Source organism: Lagopus muta, chromosome 7 (assembly GCF_023343835.1).
Source record: "Lagopus muta isolate bLagMut1 chromosome 7, bLagMut1 primary, whole genome shotgun sequence".
NCBI lineage: Eukaryota > Metazoa > Chordata > Aves > Galliformes > Phasianidae > Lagopus > Lagopus muta.
Genome location: NC_064439.1, coordinates 22,510,833 through 22,531,630, shown reverse-complemented (window position 1 = coordinate 22,531,630; position 20,798 = coordinate 22,510,833). Strand labels below are relative to the sequence as shown.

The following is a 20,798-nucleotide window of genomic DNA, read 5'->3' as shown; positions in this document are numbered from 1 at the left end:
ACACACTGGCCATCTTTGGGGATCCTAAAGGAAAGGAAAGCAGCAGCAGCCCCTGCAGCTGATGTCACTACTACCCATGTACTCTCCCAGCTGTGCCTGCACCCACTCATCAGACACATCATCACGCCAAGACAGGAAATAGGAGCTACATAAGGAGAAAAAACAACTTAATAGAAGTTCCACCCCACCACCACCAATTAATCCCTTCTCCTTGTCCAAGCCTCCTCTGCAGTATGGAAAGCACTGATGCAAGTGTTTCTATTTGCTGCTTTTTGGAGAGGGCTGCTTCCAGATTTGGGCTACAAAGGTTGCTCAAAATTACAACTTAGCTAAAAGGAGGTTGGTTAGCAGCAATAATTTTCTTTTTTTTTTTTCCCTTTCCACCTGTCCTTACTCTTTGGTTCTGCAGTAAAGTGTTGTTTTTCATTCATTCTAAAATTGAACTAAATGCTATTGTGCCATAGTGTTAAAAATCCATGTCTTACTCAGACTTGGTTACAAATATGAAGTATCAGTTTTGCACTACAAAAGTAGACACACGACACTGATAACTAATACTACAAAAAATGTAATATTAGAAAAGCAAGCTATATGCATGTATTACCTGCATAAGTTCAAATATTTCTTTCTTTGTGCTTTTAGGCTCCAAAAAGAATCCATATGGATAAGAACACTTGAGAATGCGTCGAGTTTTCAGAAGCTCCTGTACTGCATCTTCAATGAATGTGGTATCAGGACAGCCTCCCTCAGCTGTAAGATAATAAAACACTGTGAAAATATTCTCCTGCTGATGTCAGCATTTCTTTTAGTGTAAGAGTTTTCCACCAAAAATGTGCACATCAGCTAAACTCCAGCAGCACAGCAGCAGGTTCTCAGTGAGTGTACAGTCTTCTTACTATAAGAAGTGAACACAGAATATTAGCTTCTCTCTTATAAGTGCCATTTCCTCTGTGTGAAATATGTAAGATTTTACTGTACATTTAGCTTTCATCCACTGCTTATGAATTCTAGTTCCGGAGGGATCACATCACACAACAGACTGATGTGAGCTCTATTCAAAATAAAAGGTGTAGCTATAACACATTTGATTTCAAATCAAATTCACAGTTCATAGCAAATACTAACAAGTTCTACTTACTTCCACTGAGAGCTTTACTCAGCTGCTCCATCTTTTCTTTGGCTGTTTTTAGAAGGCGCTGTTCTAACTAGAACATGTAAAGAACAAGTAAGAACGAATAAAATACATTATGCTTTTTTTTTTTTTAATGGATGAAATGTAAACAAGAATGAATAAATATGGTTTGTCCCATACCTGGTAGCTAAGTTCATGGTTCTTAAACCTTGTGTAATAGTGCATAAACCTATCCAGTTCTTGAAATCTCCTATGCTTCTTTTCAGCCTGGAAAAGAAGAATACAAACCAGGACAAATTTAATGGTTTAATTTAACAATTATTGTTGGCTACAATCTCATAACTGTTTATATTCCCACCAAATGTGAAGCATTATACACAATGCTGACAGGTGCTATGCACAAAAAGACAAATGTAAGTTTTGAATGTCCAAGCCTGAAAATACTCTAACTAGAGTTAATGTACTGTGTGCACACTATTTTTAAGCAGACTTTCAAATGCCAAAATTAAAACATGTCTTCTGAAATGCACAGAGAGTACCACCACACCCATTTCAGAAAAGGAAACCACGACAAAGGAAAGTAAATCAACTAGTCTAAGTCAACCAGTGGCTGTCAGCAAAGACAGATGAAGAACTAAATCTTATGCTTCTATCCACAAATAAGCATGTTTTCTTTCTGTCCTTTGCTTATTTTTAAGGTTATATTTTCTCTTTTAAAACCTCGGTTGGGAAGAATTTTGATTGAACTTACCCTAAGCACCAAATTGCAGCCTTAGTACTACTATGCAAGCAGACATTTTTGTTACCTCTACTGTCATCTCTTTGGACTGTTCCTCTACATGCTGAATAACCTCATAGCGAGTACATCTGTAGTATCCTCCTGTAGAAGAGCTGTGCTTTTTCCATTCTTCTAAGCATATCCAGCAAAAATCATACTTGCACTTCAGAGAAAACACAAAAAACAAGACAAAAAGAAAGAAGCTGATACATTGTAGGTATGCAGTTAAGAAAAACTAGCACCATTCTGGGACCATAATACTTGTGGTCTAAACAGAACTGTTGTGGAGCCTTTTTCCTATTTCACGTATTATAGAAGATCATGGTTATCAAATCATGAGAGTCAGAATTTTTGTTCACCGAATCAAAAGGTCATGTGTAAGCTACAAGTTAAGCTGCAAGTGTATGAAATAAATCAAATGATAGAGCTCATTAGATCTGTTTTGTTTGTTTGTTTGTTTGTTTGCTTTTTTAAACAGTAACACTGAAACTGCTAATGAGAAAGGGTGAATTTTAACAAAACTTAAAAAGTGGAATTATCAGAAAGCTTAATTTCTCAGTCAATAAAATGAAACTAATAGTTTACACATGAGCGTGACTTATCTGTAAAGCACTCAAAACAAAATATTTCAGTTCTGTAAATGCAATTCTACTGATCTTATCTGCATTTTCTTTTGTTGCTTTTTCCAGTTTGGAAAAGTGCTTTTCAGTATCCTGAATATTCTCTTGATGGAGAAGAACAGTTTCTCACTCAATCCTAGTATGTTTGCACAATGACCATTACCAGTAATTCAAGAGATGTGCTTCTGAAATCTGTTCCCAGCTGCAACCCTGCTGGTATCATTGTAGTGGAATGAATGTGAAAGAAATACTATGACTTAATATTTGCTGTAATGTAGAAAGAGCATGCAAAACCTTTGAAGTGCCCAACTAATTGCACCTAAGAAATAACAAAGAACATAAGCCTAAAGAAAACAGAAAGCTCAAGTGAAAGCTGTGTCTTCACTAATTGTACAATCATTGAACTGTTTGAGTTGGAAGGGAGCTTTAAAGGTCATCTGGTCCAACTCTCCTGCAATGAACAGGGACACCTACAGCTAGATCAGGTGCTCAGTGCCCTGTCCAACCTGACCTTGAATGTCTCCATGAAGACATAGGGGCATCCACCACCTCTCTGGGCGTCCTGCTTCAGTGCTTCACCACCCTTATTATAAAAAGCTTCTTCCTTATATCCAGTCTAAATCTCCCCTCTTTTAGTTCGAAATTATTTCCTCTTGTCCTATCACAAGGACAGTGCTGAGCGGGCTGAACAGCTCAGCAATACGCGTTTACGCTCTTGTTTCCTAATAGCAATTAAAAAAATGTAATTACCAATATTTTGGTCATGTGGTGTTCCTAATGCAAAACAGTAATAGTAATAGCAACTACTAAAGCAAGCAAGTAAAAACAGAACTTTCAATAATGATTTCAAGTTAGGCCTCTTCTGCGTTTACTGAGCAGAAAGCTTTTAAAACAGGTAACAGATTACAAGGAGACCTGTCATATCCAGACTTCTTTTCAACAGAGAAGATTGAGCTATTATTCTCAACTCAGCACTGAATTCTCAGCTGGGTTATTTCAAAATAACCGGAAGCTGTCTAGAAATGGATGGGCAGAAAACTATGACTTGGTCATCCTATTCATTTAATCTGTTTTACTGATGGACAAAGAAAAATCCTGAAAAACTGAAGCAAAAATTAATGTGAAGTAGTAAGAAGCCATTAATATTATTACTGGAATTCAATAAATTAAACCACATTTTTCTTCTCTTCTGTAAGTTTAACCTTTCCAGAAATATCTAGTCCATACCAGATGTGTTCATAAGTAGTGACTCCATTCAATTACATATATTACAATTTCTGCATTACACTCTTGCTAATTTTGTCTCACATGTGACATTGACTTTCTTCTAAAAAGCAATGCAGACAAAGGTATTTCTGCTATTGCGCTGCACCTTCTCTGTTCTTAAATTTTTTTGGAAGGTGCTTGCTTTTACAAAATGGTAAGATGAGTGCTGAGAATTAAGTAGAAGAGTAGCTGTGCACAAAAATCTTAAGAGTCTATCACTGAATTGTCTATTATTCAGAAATGCTCAAAACATAATAAAAAGTTGCATTATATAAAAAAAGATTATGAAATAAGTTGCAAGCAACACAACTACTAAAGCTTAATTTCCTATTAATTTATGTATATATGTTCCCACTGCAATAATACCACCTTTCCCAAATTATCTCCCTTCATTATCACTTCACCATATGCATCCTCTAATCTTGCACATCTTGAAAAGCTTCCTCAATAAACCAAGACTCACCCACTGTTCCAGGACCCTTCTCTAATAACTTACTCTCATTAAATATTCAAAAACATGTCCATCTGTTTGAAGTTTAGTTACATCTCCTAAAACCTGAAGACTCTGCTTTACTTGCCTTTATGGTGAGCTGTCCGTGATGCTGCACAGGCTAGGCTTTACAAATGACATGTTTGCTGCCTGAACCAAGCAGGAGAGGCAATAGCTGAGCAGGTAACTGCTGAATAGGTATTTTAGCCTCTCCCTTGGTGGCAGTACAAATTAAGTCTCTGCACAATACAACTACCCAATGTCATGAAATCTGCAGTAAACTAGTATCTATGAACTCTTTCCTGTATCTAGTTCAAAGTACCCAGAAGGTAAGAAAACTACTAGAATTAGGGGAGTGAGAGACAGGGGGAATGCACGAGCCTTGTTGCCTTAGAAACCAAGCTCGTAAAACAGAACAGTGCCTGCTTAAATACAGAAATGTGATTCTATGACTAAAGTGCATCCTCTACACCCAGGTACATGCTAGCTGACAAGAAGCACTTGCAATTCTCTACTCACTACACAGTAGGCTTCAGCAGAACTTACTGCAGCAAAGGCTGAAGCTTTGGAACACATCCTTACTTTAGGAAGGGACAAGCGAGGTGTCCTCTGTACCTTGCATCTGAGCCCTGTGATGATCCTGAGGATACCATTCTTTTCCCTCCTCACAAGGCTGAGGAGAGGCAGCTTCTGTTTGCAGAGGTTTCTCCATCACAAAAGGAAGCTGACTGTTTTAGGGACAGTTTAAGCTGTTTATAAGGAACAACATCAAAGAGGAATAGAACTGTGGTTGTCAGCCAGCACTGCAGAATGGTACTAAATTAAATTATCTATACTCTTCAGAAGTTAGTGGCTGAAGCCTCCTCAAGCCCTAAACCATACTTTGATTCTATTGAGATTAGCTCAGTGACACAACAGCTGTCAAATAACTGAAGAGGTTTTGTTACATCCTGAACATTTTGTTACATTGGCTGAACATGAGCTGGCAGCATGCCCAAGTGGCTGACAAAGACAATAGCATCCTGGTTTATATCAGTGGTGTGGTTAGCAGGACCAGGGAAGGGGTTGGCCCTTCCTGCTCAGCTCTAGTGAGACTCAGCCTGAGTACCGCGTTCAGTTTTGGGCCTGTGGCCCTAAGTACAAGGAGAACATTGATTTGCTGGAACACACTGAGAGAAAAGTGATTAAACTAGTGAAGGGATTAGCTGAGAGCTGTTTAAACTAGAGAAGAGGATGCTGAGGGGCGACTTCACTGCTCTCCACTGCTACCAGAAAGGATGTTGCAGTGAGAAGAGTGTTGGCCTGTTTTCTCAGGTGACAAGTGACTGGACACATGACAACAGACTCGAGTTGAGCAAGGGGAGGTATAGATTGGACATGAGGAAGAATTTCTTCATGGAAAGGGTGTTAGGTATTGGAACAGACTGTACAGGGAAGTGGTGGCATCCATACTCCTGGAGATATTTAAGAAAGGTGTAGATGTGGCATGTAGGCAGATAGTGAATGTCATAGCTTTATGCAATAGTTGGACTTGATCACAAGGATCTTTCCCAACCTTAATGATCCATGATTCTACATCCCATATATGAATTGTTTCCACACTGTCACCAATATAATTATTCTGCAAATAACTATTTCAAATGCTCTTAACTCTGTTTACAGTCTGGAAATTTTCAAATTGTGCTGAACAGCACATCTTATTACATTTCTTATCACTATGGAATTTATGAACTCCTTTAAAAATCATTTAAAAAGGAAAAAAAGAACAGCAAAACTGGCATAAACTGAAGTGGAAGAGAATCTACTCTTGGTTGCCAAACTACTTCCAAACAAACAAACAAACACCACCAAAAAAAATCAACAACCCAATCTTCACAAACAGAATACGTAATGATAATATAAAGAAAATAAGATCTGGATATCAATGTAGATTGAGACATATCCAGAAGAATGTACTAGTCTCCACTGCTAAACCTCTCAGTTTTTTATTGGAAGACAATTATGTTATATATGTGCAACTTTCTCATTTTTAATGATCATCCTCAAAGAGACATAAGTACGCTAAATATGCCATTTTTAACTGGTTTGAAAGTGTTCTCAAATGCTACTGAACTGCTGGCAAGAAATATTCTATTTTAGTAGCATAGTGCAAACTCATGACTAATTTTTTGGCTGCTGTCACTAATTAGTTTGTTTTGGAATTACTGTTTCCTGTCTTTTCATTCCTACTGTTTAATTAATGTTTACAGTTTCCCATTCAAATTTCTCTGTTTTGTTGCTATATAGAGAAATAACGCAAAAGAAAAATGCAATAAGGCAAAGCGTTCATTAAACCTTACAAATCCTTAAAAAGTACCATCTTCTGGTAACTGAAAATATTATAGAATCATAGAATCACCAAGGTGGAAAATCATCCTGTCCAACTGTCCACCTATCACCAATGTTTCCTACGAAACCATGTCCCTCAGTACAATATCTGAACATTTCTTGAACACCTCCAGGGATGGTGACTCCACCACCTCTCTGGGCAGCCCGTTCCAGCACCTGACCATTCTTGGGGAAGAAGTATTCCCTAACATCCAACCTGAATCTCCCCTGGTGCAATTTGAGGCCATTCCCTCTAGTCCTGTTGCCAGTTACATGGGAGAAGAGGCTGACTCCTACCACACCACAACCCCCCTTTGGGTAGCTGTAGAGAGTGATAAGGTCACCCCTGAACCTCTTCTTCTCCAGAGTGAGCAATCCCAGTTCCCTCAGCAGTTCCCCGTAAGACTTGTGCTCCAGACCCATCACCGGCTTCGTTGTCCTTCTTGGCCAACTGGGCTCGGGTCATGTTCAGCCAAGCATCAACCAATATACCAGGTCTGTTTCCTCTACAGTCTTCCAGCCATCTTGCTCCAAGCCTGTAGCATTGCCTGGGGTCGTTGTGACACCTGGACTTGTTGAACCCAGCTATCCAGCCTGTCCAGGTCCCTCCACAGGGCCTTCCTACCCCTGAGCAGATCAACACTTCCTCCCAACTTAGTGTCATCTACAAACTTACTGAAGGGTGCACTGAATACTCTCATTCAGATCATCAGTAAAGATATTGAACAGGACAGGCCCCAGTATTGACCCTCTGTTCATTCTCTTCTACATTATTAATGATGGTTAAACTACCAAGGATTCTGTTCCCCTAAATTTCATACTGTATTGCCAAGAACTGTGAGCTGTTTAGGAAATCTTGATAATTACACTGTACACTTACCAGCCAAATAAACTTCACTAAATATGAAACATCTTCTATATACATGTAACCCATTATTTGCAGATTACCTAATTTTTGAAACAGATTCCATTAGATCTTAGGCCTGACATTTCAAAACGTTTGGACTTTTGTGCTCCTGAAATGTACATATGACACAACCTAAATTACGTTACCTGAATTCACAACAAATTGTATGAAAGGTCTTTCTTACCTTCGCACATTGCATGTGGTTGCAGCCCTCATTCTTCTGAATTGGAGATTTGCAGTTGGCGCATGGTTTGGAGTTAGTTAGTAACCACAGGCAGTTGGCAGCATCTTCATATGCCTCACTAACTCCCACAACTTCACGAACGTGACAGGAGGATGTGGACCATGTGAAAACAGAGAAGCTGAAATTTTACTTGTTTAATCTTTTGTGAAAATCAGATTAGGAAAGATATGTGTTTACCTATTCCTTGACAGAATATTGTAATTCTTCATTATACGTACTTAACATACTATATGTATATGTACACATATACAAATACGTATAAAGTACACAAATTACTTCTGTATATTGTAGTCTATGGCATACATAATACATAGATTATTAAAATATATATTTAAAAATTGATGTTTGACTCAGCATGGTGCATTTCGAGTCTATAACATTTTCTAGAATAATCTATGACATAATGGAAAGGCTCTGAATTGTTGTAACCAAGTTAAGTTAGTGTTTATTTGAGTAAACGTTTTTTTTTGTTGTTTGTTTCTGCCTGTCCTATGTAAACCCAGACATTGTTAGTTGACCTCCAGGAGTTATTTACCAGGAAGCCATTCTACATAATTCTCTTGCAATTTACAGTCAACATTACTATTATTATTACCTGTTGCTTTTAAACATTTCTAAAGTACGCAAACAACGGTATGAATACAATTAAACAGAAGTGCAGACTAGGACAAGGATTTTAAGATTTAAATATTTAAGATTAAGATTTTTTGCCTAGAAAACATAAGTTATCTTCATGAAAAAAAAATGAAGGAAGGCTGTAAAAGGAAGGGAGAAGAGTTTCATCTCTCTGAACCATATGCAGATTTATGAGGGAACCGGTAGGAATGGTTTCAGGATAACAGTCTACCATTACTACATATGTCTACCATAACTACACATGCAATTAAACATGAAGTTGCTCATCACTCAGTGGCTTGTTTTTCTTCCTCTTCTTTATTTTTCAACCAATGTAAAGTTTTAATTAATGCAACTAAAAATTCCCTTTAAAAATAAAAGATGACAATGAAATAATAAAGCAAAAAGTAAGACTTACGTTCTTCTGGCTTCATTTCAGATATTTTCTGTAGCCAATCCTTCCAGGTTTGGCAGTCACAAGGTTCATGTGCTTCACCAAGACATTCCCTGAACATTAAGATATATACACAATAACTACTTATTTAGAGTTAAAATTGAATTGTTGCTTTGAAATTGCTTCACACTACAAGACATGGAAACATATCACATCAAATCAAAAAGATAAAAAGTAATACTACTATTTTAAAATATTCTTAGATCTCTTACTACAGTTTCTGTGATAAAGCTAAATTTAAACTTCTTGTAAAACAAAAACTAGGTAGTTTGCTATACCTGAAATGCATTTTATGTATAATTAAATGTACCAATTCAATCTAGAACAAGATCCAATCCATTTCGTTTTTTAAGAGTTTATGAATTTTTACGCTTTTCATTAGTCTCCAAATGAAATGGAAGGTACTTTCCATGACACAGTAGAGAAATGAGCTTCTCTTGAGGTTACTACTAGCTTTAAAGGTATCAGTCACTACATAACAATGGCCTCGGCTCTGTACAACACTGCTTAGCAACAATTATAAACATAACTGTGTTATCAAGCTTGTTATTCTCCTAGAATCAAAACATAGCATCATACCACACACTGAAGAAAACATTTCCATCCTAGCTGAGACTAAGACAGTCTGCTATAATACAAGCTTAAACTCACTACAGAAGGAGACAATAAGATACTAAGCTCCCTGGTGTAATTCAGTCTTCTTGGCAATATTTCTGAGTTTCTGAGAATATAAAAGGCAGATTTGTGTCTCTGAGAGGCAGTTCCCATTGTGCTGAGCCTTTTTTCTTTCCCACTAGAACCTGCAGAAACAGATCTCAGAAGGCTTCACTCTTGCTTTTTTCAGTATGAACCAGAATGGGATTTTTAAAGATGCATACACATGAATATGCATACATTGTACTCACAGAAGGAAGTTAGAATAACTTCTTTCAAAAAGTCTTTCCTCAGCTTATCCCAGACCAAGAGTTCTTATCTGAAGATGCCATTTTACTGAGTAAGAATGATGAGCCTATTGATCCTACAACTTTTTATGAAACAAAGTTGTATTTCGGATGGACTCCATGACAGCACAGACTGAAAGGAAGTAACACCAAATGGTTGTGACAACTAACAGTTCAGCCTCCCCAGACTGCCTTCCTCAACAGTTAGCAGGATGATTTATTTGAAGGTATGGCACATATTTAATGAACTTGCAGCAAGTTTCAACAAGAGAAAATTCATGGAAGGACTGAAAGCATTGTCCAAGAAGCATTTCTTGATTTTTCTTTTCTCCTGATAATGTTTATATCATATAATGAAATTGATGTGAATCAAAACAGCAAAATAGTTGCAGCTTAGAATCAGCTTTCCCAGTGTACCTGAAAACATATCTTTCCTACAAAATACACTTTGCCCCTTGTTTCCATCCAGGATAAAATGAAAGAGGACTGATGATGCAAAACTAAGTCTGCAGTGCTTACTACTTTCCATACGTGTCCCCTTGCTACAATTCCATATGCTTCTTGTACAGCATTAAGAGGTTCTAATATATAGGATCTGCTAATACACAGATGTAGTATTTGTGTACTATCTTCATCTGAACTACATTTAAAAATCTCAGAATGATTTTTTGAAAAGGAATGGAATTTTCTGTTTGTCAGAGCTGGTTAGATTCTGTCGAAGGTGCTATTAAGTAGTGGGTAATGAAAAACTAGTACATTCTAAGGAACCCTGTGTTTAATAGAAACATTCCTACATCTACAATGCCTTACTTTAATGAGCAGAAAAGACAGAGATCCTAAAAATGGAAATTCCATGCTGACAAAACCTCATAACTTGTTCTTAGTACATGACAGCGAATGGTTATCTACAGCTTAGTTGGGATTTTCTAATATAGAGATTCTGAAGAATCTCTTACTAAAGCCATATTAGTTGATACAATAATGTCTAAACTGTAGATTACTTGTGAAAAACTTGCAGAACTGACAAAAGTATGAAATGTGGGATGTGCTGATTGAACTTTAAAGATATAAATCAATATCCCTTCAAGAATATGGTGATAATGAAGACACACTCAACTAAGAATGCATTTTCTTTTTTTCCAGAGGAAGTAGAGCTGTGCCAGGGTGATTTCAGAGTAGACAATAGGAGAAATTTGTCTACAGAAAGATGATCGAACACTGGAACAGACAGTGAGGTGGTGATGACTCGTTGTCTGTCAGTGTTCAACAAGCATTTGTATGACGGCCTCAATAACATGCTTTAACTTTTGGTTAGCCCTGAAGTGGTTTGGCAGTGTTACTAGATGATGTTTAAAAGTCCCTTCCAACTGAACTGTTCTAATTCTGTCATATAGGATTTTGCACTATGAGACTAATATGGCTGCCTTCTGCAAAAGGTTCTCATTCCTAATATTGCAGAATGCTTCAGTTGTTGGTGAAACTTTCTTGCCACTGATGAAAATCTTCCTTCACATGGAGGAAAAAAAGGCCTTGTAAATGCCTTCTTGGACATTTTACTAACAGAATGAGGTCTTTTTTCAAGACTTCAGGAAATTTTACCAGGAACTGTTAAAAGAAAAAAAAAAAGGGTATTTCTCATAAAAATTATGCACTTGGAGGGCATTTTCACATTCAAGGGGCATTCTAGAGAGAGGGTGAATTTAGCCCGTGTAAAGGAAGCAGAATCTGACAATATCTGAAGGACTGCAACAGTATGACACAAAGTGGTTTCAAGCTCTGACCTTCAAGCTAATGTAACATTCTGTCAGGACAACAGTTGTCAGAAACAAGGATGAGAGGGTAATACCTTCTTTTGAATATCCCTGAGGTTTGTTTTACGTTCACTGATAAAAACATTTTCTGCTTTGTTTTCACAAAATTTGTTTCTTTCCCAGTTCTCCACCAATTGTGAACAATTTTCTCCAAACAGGTTATGTTTTACAACTTTCCTGGTTGGTTCCTCATGTCTACTTTCCTCTTATCCCTCCACCCTTTCCATTCATATGGGGAAAGGGCGAAAATCTGAAGTCACTAAAATCACTGCAGTAGTCTGACAGGCTCAAGGAACAAGGATAGTGTTTGCCCCAGACTTCAGAGAAGTATCCTATCACTTTTTTTTGCTTTTGTTGATACTGTTTTTGTCATTTCCCTGGAACTGCTGAATATAGACAGCTTAAAGGATGATCTTTTAAATATATCATGGTTTTCACTTCTTGAGCTTGTATTCATCTTAAGACTTAACAGAAAACAACATAAAGCAAAACTACTGAAAAAGTGAAACGATTGGAGTGATCCAGCAAACAGAAATAGTTATGTATGTAGCAAAAAATCCTTCAAAGTTCTATTTCAGCTCAAGCTTTTCTGATGTAATTCCACCAAAATTCTGAATGAGCAAAAGCCTGCTGTTTTCTGTCTATAATTCAGAGTATGCCTATGTATCTATCCAGAACAGACACAAAAATCCCTCCGCTGATGCTCCAGCCTCCTCAGATGAGAAAATCACAGCAGTTTATGTTACAGTTCTACATCTAACAGAACAAATAATTAATAAGACAATATAAGAAAGCTTTGCTGTGCCTCAGAATACTGAAATATTTGTGCATATAAAGCTAATAAATAAATCCAAGAATAGTAAAGTCAAATACCATCCCATCTAAAATTTTGCTGCTGCACGTTTGGTGCTAAGTAGAACTTTTAATTTTTTATTAATCCCTGGAATAGCAGTGATTATACATTTGTGTCGACATAGATACTTTCTAGCACTAACCAGCAGAAAAGATGTCCCTTTCCACAATCTACAGCAGGAGCTTTTAGCATAGGGAAGCTAAGCGTATCTGATCCTGTTGAATTTGATCCTTGTCTTGTTAGCCTTACTGCTCTTTCACAGCCTGGGATAGGACACCATTTAATAGCAGGATTATTTTCAACAAAGGCCTAAAGAAAAAGAGAAAGAAAGAAAGAAAATATTTTAACACAGAAGATCATATTTAATCGTTGATATAAAACAACCTGTCATTGTAATCTTTCTTTGAAGGAACAAAGCCAAAAAGCATAATGACAACTGTAGCGATTTCGATAGGCTTTTAAAAATAGTTATTAAAAAGGAATAATTTAATCTCCATCAAAAAAACAAAACAAAACAAAACAAAAAACAGTATTAAAAGCATTCAGACAGTACTCCAGACTTAGGCTAAGATCCAAATGATTTATATCCCACACAAAAAATTAATGTGTGCAATTCAACTCCTTTGTGATATGGCTTACTCTATATTTCCACTATATATGCACTAGCAATGCTCATTAACAGAACTGACTCTTGCTGAAAACAATTAAAATCTTACTGATTAACACAAAATCCACAATATAATCATCTGCAATAAACCTGAAATCAGAACTGGACTATCTCAGGACATTACCTATAAACTTTTGTAATTAACGTAGCAGGACTTCTTTCATAAAACTTTTATTAAAAAGTTCAGGTGGAAAACTTCAAAGAACTTTCACTACTTCTCTTCAAAACGGTGCCGTTAACCACTCACTTTGAAGATGAAGATGTGAAAGGCTAATCAGACCTAGATACTTCATCTTTACCACATCGTGTAAGACTTCATTAAAGAGACTTGTTATACACAAAAATATTGCATTGTAAAAGGAAAAAAAACCCTTCTTGCTTTCTCTTACTCTGCCACCACTGATAACATAACGTAACACGTTATCTAGTTCATTACTACACGTAGTACAAAAGAAAAAACGTGAATTATAAGATTGTTAATGGAAATAAACAAATAAAAAGTCAAACGGGAGAATCAAAACAAGGTTTCCCTTTATACATACATACACACATAAACATACATATATAAATATATATCAATTGTATGAAGCATTGAATGGAAAAAAAATTAAGTCATTCACTTGCATTAATATTTTTAGATGGAAATAGGCACTACTTACAAATGGAATTAGACTCTCAGTAATAAAAAAAACATTTAAAAACTGTTAACAATTTTAGACCTCCAACACAAACAAATCTAGCAGATTAAAAGATTCAAATAATCTTTTACAAACATTAGATTGATCAAATAATGTTACTAATACTGCATTAGTTAATACACTTTGAAAACACCATATCTGTGTTTCAGGAATAATACAACATCCTTTCTTATTTTTCTCAGTGGTAACCAAACATCCATATTGTGGCAAACAAGACAGCCAGTAATTCATTGTGCATAAAGTCCTACAGGGAAGGTTACAGATAGACAGCAGCATTTCACATGGAAGCTGTATAGTACTTTTAATAAAAAGAAATACATCTCAAGAGTACAAGAACAGTTTGACAATTTACCTTAATGTCAAATTGAAGATATCTTTTGTCCATCTCCTTGGAAACCACACTTTCTATGATGTCTACAGGCACAAGCTGGAAACAATCATATGCTGGGCAAAAAATGTTGTGAGCTTCACCTTCTTGAATTTTCAGATTCAAAAATCTGCCAGAATTGTGTCAGTAAGTATTTGTGAATAAAAAAAGTAAAAATCAAAATGCTCCTTAATACTTTATACCATGCTCATATATATTCAAATTAATCAATTTCTAAACAAGGAATAGGAAGTATCCCTGTCACCTCAAAGGACAACAGATGAATAGCATAATTAAGAAAAGAGAGAACACTATTGTGGTTCAGAAGTAAGTGCCATCATCTGCGCATAGCCCTGTGTGTTTGTAGTTTCTATCCTTGCCATTTCTCAGAGGCTCCTATGAAATGTTTAATTAAACTCAGCATTACTTCTAAGTTAAATAAGAAATGGAATGTATAGCTTAATTAATCTAGGAATGATAGGCAATTAATGTTTCATCTGTGCTGGTCAAAGCAGTTCTGCTCTCAGAAACAAATTTCTAAATGGAGACCTTTGCAGTCCCCAAATCCTAGAAATGCAGGACACAAGAAGCTCAGAAACCTGCTGAAAACTGAACTATAACTCACAGCACTGTTTAGTTTAATTAATACTCGAGAATACTCATCTCAGGTATTATACAATACTCAGGTATTTGTAAGTTAGTCATCTGGAGTCCTTAGATAGTTAAGACAGAAAGACTTGTGTGCCTTAAAATTTATCTTAAAATGGGATAACTCAGTTCTGCCTACTCCCCATGTAACAGAAATGTATGGCTCAGGAAGATGAACCACTCTCCACAATGCCACCACAAACACCTGGCTGACATTGCACTATAATTTTGAGTGCATGCACACATCGTGCTATGTGTAGGCCAGTACTCAAGTTAGAAGCACTATATCTCGCCAGGGATCTCTTCATAACTTCTAAATTACTGCATAACTACATACAAAACAACTGGAGCAAGACTATTAATTCTCTGAATATTGAAAAAACTGGCCTTCTAAAACACTGTGAAGAGAAACTGTTCCTCTGCACCACAGGAGAATGGGTTCATATCAATTGGGCTAATCTGCAGTAGGGCACGTGCTGACACGTCTGTGTAACAAGACCCTGCAGTGGTAACAGCCTAGCACAACCTCTTGAGTGAGGAAATGAATAAAAAGGCACTGCATGCAGCTATCATTATTCCTAAATTGTTTCTTTTTACTAGCACAATAGTTTGGATTTAAATTGCGTAGTAATGAGAGCATTACACTAACTGAGCAATTAAGATAAAGTCAGTCCAGCTATTAACTCTCAATGAAAGAAAGTATTTTAATAACTTTTCTGACTGGAAACGGATTTATGATGCCTCAAATCAGTGTGCTGAAATAAGAAATGGAATTAAGCACATGCTTAACATAGTAGATATGTAGCCCATTGCCACCACCACACACACAGTGAGCAAATCAAGAGCAGTCCGAGTCATTCACGTGAAGGCCTAAAACAGCTGATGGTCATTTTGAATGACAAATAAAATATTCAATAGCATCAAAACAGCAGTTTGTTGAAGCCCAGGCAGTTTAATGTCTCCATCTTTACCTGTTCAAAACAGGAAAGATGAGTTTCCCAAAATACGTAGAAGTGTATATACTTACGCCTCCCAGCATGCTCTGCAGAAGTCATGCCCACAAGGCATATCCACTGGGTCTTCAAACACAGATATATTACACATACAAATGTCACACTGCAGATGAAAAAATACTTCAGATTAAGAAATACCCTAAAGCTTTTCACATTATTCACAGGACATACTGGGCTGGAAAACCTCACCAAAACTTTAAAGCACTCAACAGGGAGAAAAATCTAACTGCAGCCAGAAAGAAGAAAAAGTAATTTAAGTTATAGAAATAGCTTAGAAGTAGAAATGAGAAAGATTCCATATCTCTTTTTCTGTGCTTCCCCATCCAAACACCGCATTTTGGGGTGCCTTATGTCATGTCTTCCAGCTCAGCATGTGCTTCATTGTGCAGATTGCTAAGATCTCAGTTCTTGAGGAAAATGGGCCTTGAAGTTTTCATGAGATTCATAGGCAGCCGTTAATGGAGTCTGGAAATCCTAAGTGCTTCTTGTAGCCTCTGTCATCTCAGACAGTTGGTTCCAAATTACAAAGGAACAATTTAGTTGTGCAAGAGCACCAGCAAATACTTTTAAGTATTAAAACCAGATTAATATGGAAAGTATTACACTAAGGCTTACAATCAAAATAAATAGATGCAATGAGAAACATTCCAACGGTACACATCTCTGCTTAATTTTATACCACTAAGTACTGTAGAAAAAATAATATACGGAATACTGAGGCCCTTACTCTGAAAATATTTTAAAAATAGATGTGACATTACTTATTGCTTATGGTTAGACATGAAGATTTCATGTTCTTGAAAGACTATAAGCAGATTTTCTTTCCACTGGAACAAAGATTCAATTAAAATTTACTTCAACTTTCAATACATTAGATACTACAATATAGGAAAGCATTTCAAGAAAATTAACCTGTAGTTACTCTTAAAATATAGTTGTCTTAAAGACAAAACCAAACCAAGCCAAATAAGGCTGCCCTCAAAGTACAAGACTTGATGAAGGAATGTATTATTGTTCCAGTCACATCATCTTACTGTCTTGACAAAATTCAGTATTTTAGAAGTTGACTGTACATCAAAGCTGTTGTCTACTAATTTTTATGTCTTTCAATTATGTCTAAAACATATCTTTAAAATAAGGAAATTAATGAAGATGAGTTCAGAATATCAAGTGTAGAACATGTACTGGAACAGTTTTAATAGGATGTAAATGCAAAAGCTGAAAGGAGCATTATAATATGTGTTTTCATTTTACCTACTTTTATTTTTCATTTGTCTGCCAGTATGTGCAACTTTAGAGAAATAAGTATCGTTTCATAATCAACATTTTCAAAATACTATTTTAAAAGCTTCTTGCAAGATTTTTAACAATTGGAATTACTGAATGTATAAATCTGGATTTGGATTTAGATATGTAAGACCTAGAACTGCAGTCACTATCCAGCCTGCACTGCTGGACCATAAACGACAATAAAAACAACACAACATATGACTGAACACATGCAGTCTTTAGTTACACATTTTAATTAGGGAAATGTTCCTGCACAACATTTCACTGCTAATATAAGTAAGAGTAGGATAACATTACTCCATACAGTTCCTTTGTCAACATTTTACAATTAAAGAAATAAAATGTTTACATGCAGGAACACAATTTTTTATTTTATTATGAGATCCAGGGATGGTCCATTTGCAAGGCTTCATATAATATTCTAGAAAAAAATGCTTAGATCATGGAACAAAGGTTTTATAATGTTGCAGCTGTGGATTATTAAAAAGAGAACTCTGTCTTTCAAAAGAACCACACTGATTTTAGTGAAAGGCACTTTCATATTTCAAATTTGCAACAGCCTTCTAAACTGCTTGATGCAGCCCACACATAGTAAAAGTAATTATAAGCTTACAGTACACTTGTGGGGGCTGACATTTCAGAATGCAGACAAAGAGAATTTTGTTTTCCAAAGAAAAAAATTTCAGAAGGCAGGGTTTGCAGCATTGGGTATCTTCAGGAAAATGGATACAGTGAAAGCGAATATCTTGAGAAGTATGAGATGTGAATCTTGAAAGAGCTAAATGTAGTGACGTGACTGTATCTGGATAAAATCCTACTTTGTCAGGCTAGGTGAAAAAAGTGTCCTTACATTAGCCACGTGCTCAATTGTGCTATTATACAGAATGTTTAAAGTGCAAATTTCTTTGTTCACACTTTTGGAAAGAAAAAGGCTTTGCATCTGTGCAAACTTATTTTCCAAATGAGAGAACAATGTGGCATGCCTGTCCATGTAGGTGTTTATGTTTAGATCCAGGCTCTTCTATCCTGGTAGTTTCAGATCTATTTATACACCTACCACAGCTGTCTCGATGTCTCCTGGTGACGGGCTGATTTCATCAGGGGAAGTTACAGAGGAGCGAGTAGTGCGGGGAGTTCGTGGAGAAGGCAGCGTATCCCACGCGTTGTACCCACTTGGAGGGGGAGTGGGCATCTGAACCCCCGAGCGCTGGCAGCAGTTCTCTGGATTAGACATCCATGCCTCGAGCAACTTCTCCCTGTCCCAGTCTTCAATAAATATACAGACACAGGAAATTATGCAGCTGATGATGCTTGAAATCTATTCTGTAACTGCATCCATAAAACAATATGTATGTGCTACACTAAAAAAATTAGAAACAAGTAAATACAATTAAGTAAATGTAGATGCGAATTTTCCCACTTAGTTACAAAAAAGGAACTAGTGAAAGAAACACTACCTTAAAACTAATACAGATCTTTCATAATTATTGTTTGAAATATTTTTAGTTTCTTGTTCCTAAGATTTATACCAAGTTATCTTATAAACAGTATTTTTTTCCGATGAAAAATAACTAAAAGTTCTCATTTTAATATAAATATATAAAATGCCTAAACTGATTTGAATTTTAAGCCACATACAATACTCACAGATCTGATGAAATAGAATTTCAAGAGGAAACAGAGATTTTCCATTTTTTCCTATCACTTAAATAAATCTTTTAAAGTTGGTTTTGTTTGTTCATTTTTTTTTAATCTTAGGTACTCATATAGGAAACTAATCTTTATTAACCAAAGGATCTACGTTGCTTTTATTGAATTCTGTAATATACACAGGAGAAAATAAATAGTATTTCTATGCTGTTAAAATTGAAATAAAAGACATGTATTCTTAGCACTGACCTTAGTAAAAATATCACCACTGTGAAATAATGATTGCTCCCTCCTTCCTAATAAGAAAATACCCTTGATCTGGATAGGATATACTGATCAGATGCTAACTTATGTAAGCTAAACCACACCCTGAGTTAATTTCCTTTAATTTGTTTGAAGCCATGGTGCCTCAACATATACAAATTTGAGCCATTACAAATGTTAGCATTTTGCATGTTATCTTGGCTATATAGACTTTGAGAGGGAAGCATGCTGATGCTAACATATAGGTGAAATTTGCCCCAAGTTTTCTTGAGTTCCTTTATAGTGCATTGTTAAAATTAGCCAGGGTTAAGACATGCTACTAAATGGTTCCCACTGTGTTCTCTTTACTAAATTATGAGTGCAAGTAAAATATTATATTTGTATATAAATATATACTTAATAAAATATTAAGTAAAATAGTTATATTTGCTGAATTGCCTCTCTTTTATCCTGAAATCAATTACTTTAGTATGAAATAGAAGAGAAACAGGAACAATGTTGAAAAAACACATATGGAAAAATTGAGAAGTTCTTAAACCTTCCAAAATACACACTTAATTCCTAAATTGATACAGTTGTATGACAAAGGACAGCAAGTTAGATGGATTAAATATTACATCTTTAATCTACTAAAAGTAGTACATAAGAATAATCTTCCCAAAAATTTAAAAAATGCTTTTCACACCTTAGGTGTGAATTAAGACATCATGTTATTCCTCTATGAAGTTCAAGATAAAATGCAAAAACACTGCAGTTTGGTATTTGGCGTTTCCCAATTGTCTCATGCCTTGTAAATAGCACAATTACTCCTTTTACTAGGCTGAACCACTTCTCCATTTTCAAAAAAAAGAAATTTTGTTTGAATAATTTCCAGCATATGACCACAGCTACAGGCAAAATAGCTGACATTCTCATGACTTGCAGAAGTCTGTGTGTTTTTCACCACACATTTGCATTATTGCATTATTATTATTTGCATTAAATTACAGCTACCTCATGGAGGCAACATCAGTGGAATGACCTTTGCAATGTAAAGTGATTTCTTCTCAACTTTCAGTTTCTGCTCACCAGATGCTGGCAGACATTTCTGAACACTTCACACCAACCTCACTGCTTCTGGACTGACTATGAACTGTGCTGCCAATTCAAACAGTTGTGTCATCGTTCTCTTCTGAGTGCGCAGGGCACAAAACATGCCTGCTCGCTTAGTTCAGCATTTAGTAATATTTAGCACTAATGACATTTTCTGAGAACCCAAAGTAACATCCAAATATTGTATATATAAATACCCAGAACAATTAACACTAAAAAACGCATTTGCAAAGATTGCCTTAAAAAATGATCACACTGGCAATGAAAATCACTGGCACAAGTTCACGTTGGCTTTAATGCTACGGTAAAAGGAATGTAAACTATCGAAAATAATTTAACGGAGATAAGCGTAAGGTACCATGCCTACTCATAAAAGTCAGCCATATTTTGTGGGTTTGCAAGAGTATTTTCTTATTTCATTTTTTCCACTCTTCTATTTTTACAGAGAACACTCAAAAATAACAGGGCTCAAAAACTTAATCCAGCAATACAGCGATAAGCATGGAAACCATTAACTGCCTGAGTAGTCTCTTTGGCACACAGTAACAATGTGGATGCTTCAGTAAGCGTAAGTTTTGAATGGCTGAATCAAAGGCTGAAGCTTCCACTGAGCTTCAGAGAAATGCTTTTG

The 20,798-nt window shown here is 36.0% G+C and overlaps 1 protein-coding gene across 4 annotated transcripts in view; it reads right to left on the bottom strand.

Moving 5' to 3' along the window:
* ANKIB1 (ankyrin repeat and IBR domain containing 1) overlaps positions 1-20,798 on the bottom strand; it is an 87,693-nt gene that overhangs the window by 10,685 nt on the left and 56,210 nt on the right. For all 4 annotated transcript variants that reach the window (XM_048950338.1, XM_048950336.1, XM_048950339.1 and 1 more), the window contains exons 6-15: positions 18,219-18,427; positions 15,886-15,974; positions 14,196-14,340; positions 12,621-12,787; positions 8,838-8,926; positions 7,745-7,875; positions 1,939-2,073; positions 1,313-1,399; positions 1,139-1,205; positions 605-750 (exon numbers count right to left, since the gene is read on the bottom strand). In XM_048950338.1, coding sequence (XP_048806295.1) covers positions 605-750; positions 1,139-1,205; positions 1,313-1,399; positions 1,939-2,073; positions 7,745-7,875; positions 8,838-8,926; positions 12,621-12,787; positions 14,196-14,340; positions 15,886-15,974; positions 18,219-18,427 — 1,265 coding nt within the window. The remainder of the gene's footprint in view (positions 1-604; positions 751-1,138; positions 1,206-1,312; positions 1,400-1,938; positions 2,074-7,744; positions 7,876-8,837; positions 8,927-12,620; positions 12,788-14,195; positions 14,341-15,885; positions 15,975-18,218; positions 18,428-20,798) is intronic.